This window comes from Bison bison, unplaced genomic scaffold (assembly GCF_000754665.1).
Source record: "Bison bison bison isolate TAMUID 2011002044 unplaced genomic scaffold, Bison_UMD1.0 scf7180017864093, whole genome shotgun sequence".
Classification (NCBI taxonomy): domain Eukaryota; kingdom Metazoa; phylum Chordata; class Mammalia; order Artiodactyla; family Bovidae; genus Bison; species Bison bison.
In genome coordinates this window covers 3165200-3169243 of record NW_011494665.1, presented here as the reverse complement: position 1 = coordinate 3169243, position 4044 = coordinate 3165200, and the positions used below count along the sequence as shown (strand labels likewise).

The 4044-nt window shown below is 55.3% G+C and overlaps 1 protein-coding gene across 1 annotated transcript in view; it reads left to right on the top strand.

Annotated features, from left to right (window-relative positions):
- The window catches only part of NPR1 (natriuretic peptide receptor 1), a gene marked incomplete at its 5' end in the record, with an annotated part of 13626 nt that overhangs the window by 5266 nt on the left and 4316 nt on the right, over positions 1-4044 (top strand). Inside the window, 8 exons of the mRNA XM_010838444.1 lie at positions 903-977; positions 1135-1212; positions 1616-1720; positions 1974-2045; positions 2153-2309; positions 2585-2740; positions 2981-3518; positions 3828-3834. Coding sequence (XP_010836746.1) covers positions 903-977; positions 1135-1212; positions 1616-1720; positions 1974-2045; positions 2153-2309; positions 2585-2740; positions 2981-3518; positions 3828-3834 — 1188 coding nt within the window. The remainder of the gene's footprint in view (positions 1-902; positions 978-1134; positions 1213-1615; positions 1721-1973; positions 2046-2152; positions 2310-2584; positions 2741-2980; positions 3519-3827; positions 3835-4044) is intronic.

The window sequence follows — 4044 nt, the reverse complement described above, 5'->3', positions numbered from 1 at the left end:
TCTCTGATCAGATAAGATCAGATCAGTCGCTCAGTCGTGTCCGACTCTTTGCAACCCCATGAATCGCAGCACTCCAGGCCTCCCTGTCCATCACCAACTCCCGGAGTTCACTCAGACTCACGTCCATCGAGTCAGTGATGCCATCCAGCCATGTCATCCTCTGTCGTCCCCTTCTCCTCCTGCCCCTAATCCCTCCCAGCATCAGAGTCTTTTCCAGTGAGTCAACTCTTCACATGAGGTGGCCAAAGTACTGGAGTTTCAGCTTTAGCATCATTCCTTCCAAAGAACACCCAGGACTGGTCTCCTTTAGGATGGACTGGTTGGATCTCCTTGCAGTCCAAGGGACTCTCAAGAGTCTTCTCCAACACCACAGTTCAAAAGCATCAATTCTTCGGCGCTCAGCCTTCTTCACAGTCCAGCTCTCACATCCATACATGACCACAGGAAAAACCATAGCCTTGACTAGATGAAGCTTTGTTGGCAAAGTACCATCTCAGATAATGATTACATCCACAGAGCCTCCCTCACAGGTCAGTGATAGCATATGTGAAAATACATTTTTTTTAAAGTAAATAATGAGAACCTACTGTATCACACAGGGAACTTCTAGTCAATGCTCTGTGGTGACCTAAATGGGAAAGAAATCTAAAAAAGAAGGGACAGATGCGTACATACATTTGACTCACTTTGCTGTACAGCAGAGACTGACACAACGCTGTAAAGCAACTACGCTCCGATAAATTTTGTTTTCTAAAAAGTAAATAAATGAGGATTTCAGGATGAGCTGAAATTCCACACACTGAGCTGACGTAGGGGACAGGTTGAGGCAGCAGAGCTCAGCCAGCCAGGATGGAGAACTAGGCCCTCTGGCTGACCATCCCTCCTGCACTCCACCCCTTCAGAGAGGCTCCAATTATGGCTCCCTACTAACCACAGAGGGCCAACTCCAAATCTTTGCCAAGACAGCGTATTATAAGGTAAGTCTGGGTAAGACCATTGGTCTTCTGGATGGGGCAGGGCTGTGCTCTGATGAAGGACTGGGGAGGGTTCTAGAGCAGCGGTGGGCTGTCAGAGCAGTGGGGTTCCCAGTGCTGGGCTCTTTCCTCACAGTGACCACCTCCACCCCTTGCTCAGGGCAACCTCGTGGCTGTGAAACGTGTGAACCGGAAACGCATTGAGCTGACACGGGAAGTCCTGTTCGAGCTGAAGCATGTAATGTGCGGAGGGAGGGAGGCGGTGGCCTGGGGAAGAATCTGGGGATGCGGGGAGGTTGGCCCACAGAAGCAGCATGGAGGGACCTCAGCGTATCCTAGGAAAGGGTGGGCCCTAGAGCCGTGGGAGGGGCCCTTGCACATTGTGAGTAGAATCACAGATGGGAGAAGGGCTACTGGAGATTTCCTAGGGGCTCCGCTGGATGGGCTTAGGAAGCAGAGGGAGTAGGGAGCAGATTCTGGGGACAGGTTCTTTCCAACAGGAGTGGGAATCACCGGAAGCTCATACAATGTCTGGAGAGAATACATTGGGACTTAGGAAGAGTGAGGGGTCCCTGAGGGCAGGGGCGATTTGGTGAGGAGTGAGGTCTCTGCCAGGCTCTGATGCTGGCTCTCACCTGCAGATGCGGGATGTACAAAACGAACACTTGACCAGGTTTGTGGGAGCCTGCACTGATCCCCCCAACATCTGTATCCTCACAGAATACTGTCCCCGTGGGAGCCTACAGGTGAGGGTGACAAGGGAGTGTCAGGACACCTGGGTCCAGCCCTGAGTCCGCCCTTGACTGACCATAAGGGAAAGCCTCTCCTTTTTTCTGACCTTTATTTTCCCCATCTGTAAAATGGAAGTGAGGGAGGGTGGTGGCACTAGAGTAAATACGAAGCTTTGTTCTGTTCTGCCAGTTTATGTCAGCGGGACCCCTGCACTTCTCCTCCTGGGGGTGCGTGCAGGGTACAGGGCTGACTCTCACTGTCCTGCAGGACATCCTGGAGAATGAGAGCATCACCCTGGACTGGATGTTCCGGTACTCGCTCACCAATGACATTGTCAAGGTAGGTCGGGTAGAGCACACTGGGTGTGGGGCGAGGGGCCAGGCAGGCCTCTTCTCTGGCCCTGGTTGGAGGTCCCACTCAGACCCCTGCCTCCCCGAACTTCCCAGGGTATGCTGTTCTTACACAATGGAGCCATTTGCTCCCATGGGAACCTCAAGTCATCCAACTGCGTGGTAGACGGGCGCTTTGTGCTCAAGATCACCGACTACGGGCTGGAGAGCTTCCGGGATCCAGAGCCAGAGCAAGGACACACCCTCTATGCCAGTGAGCTCCGCATGACTCTGACCCCTAACCCCTACGGCTAGCACAGCCCAATAGGGAGACTGATGGCCTGGCCTGTGACGGGCTCGGGCCCACCTTTCCTGACTCCCAGTTCAATTCATCATCAGTAGAAAGCCGAGTCAGACAAAGTCGTCTCAAGCCCCTTCTAGCGCTAGCACCCCATTTTGTCTTCAGATCAGCCCAGCCACATCCTTGTTTCCTGTCACCCCTTAGCTTTGGGGCCCTTCACCCTGTGACTCCTGACCTCTGACCCACAGAAAAGTTGTGGACAGCCCCTGAGCTCCTGCGAATGGCCTCGCCCCCTGCCCGGGGTTCCCAGGCTGGTGATGTGTACAGCTTTGGGATCATCCTTCAGGAGATTGCCCTGAGGAGCGGCGCCTTCCACGTGGAAGGTTTGGACCTCAGTCCCAAAGGTGAGAGGACCACACTTTCCCCTAATGCCGCCACACTCCACTGACCCCAGCTCCAGAGAGAGGGAACCCTGGAAACGCAGCCCCCTTCTCCCCTACTGTGGCTAGTGACCCTGAGCACGGTTGGCCCAGGTCCCTGCGGGGCTTCCCTGGCCCTTGCCCTGGTCCTGGGCTTCCCCACCTGGTTACTCAACAGGCCCCAGGTTGAACCCATCTCTCATCCTCTCTCCCCCCACCACACAGAGATCATCGAGCGTGTGACTCGGGGCGAGCAGCCCCCCTTCCGGCCCTCCCTGGCCCTGCAGAGTCACCTGGAGGAACTGGGGCAGTTGATGCAGCGCTGCTGGGCTGAGGACCCACAGGAGCGGCCGCCCTTCCAGCAGATCCGCCTGATGTTGCGAAAATTTAACAGGTCGCTGGCGTTAGTCCTGGGTCATCCCAGCCTCCTCCACCCATGGCAGCCACCATGTATCCCACGCTTAAGTCTTATCCCTGTGGTGGCAGAGCCCATGCACAGCCCCCCAGACATATCCTGCTCCAGCCCACCACAGCCCCTCAGCCCCCTTTGCGAATACCGGAGGACCCAGTTGTCCCCACAGCCACCCACTTTTCATACCAGTCTCCTCCCTGGCCCCTTCTCCACAGTCTTCACTGGTAAGCAGAGTAAATGGACTTCAACCTCCTCCCTTTGCCTCTCTGTCCTCCCTGGGAGCTCCCATCCACCCATTGATCCCCTTTCCCAGTTGCTCTGTGGGGGCCAGTCCCCCAGGCACACCCCTTAGCTAGTCTGTGCCCTCACTCTCTTCTCAATTGATCCCTGTTCCTCTCTACCTCCTCTGTGTGCATGTGTGCTAGGTCACTTCAGTCGTGTCTGACTCTTTGAGATCCTATGGACTATACAGCCTGCCAGGCTCCTCTGTCCATGGGATTTCCCAGCAAGAATACTGGAGTGGGTTGCCATGCCCTCCTCCAGGGGATCTTCCCGACCCAGGGATCGAACCCTCGTCTCCTGGGTCTCCTGCATTGGCACACGGGTTCTTTATCACTAGCACCACCTGGGAAGCCCTCTATCTCCTCCACCTCCTTCTAGCCTACTGGTGTTCAACAATATGAGCAAAAGAGCCAATACGTCTGAAGCTTCACACTTGACCCTGGGGACTCAGGGATGAGTTGGACTTTCTTCTTACCCTCTTCCCCTGCACTCCCATCCTGCTGTGCCCCCCAACCCTGACCATCTCCAGGGACTCTGCTGCAGTATAAGTTAACTTAAGTCTGGGTAGGGTGAGAGCCTGGGGTGGGAGATCGGA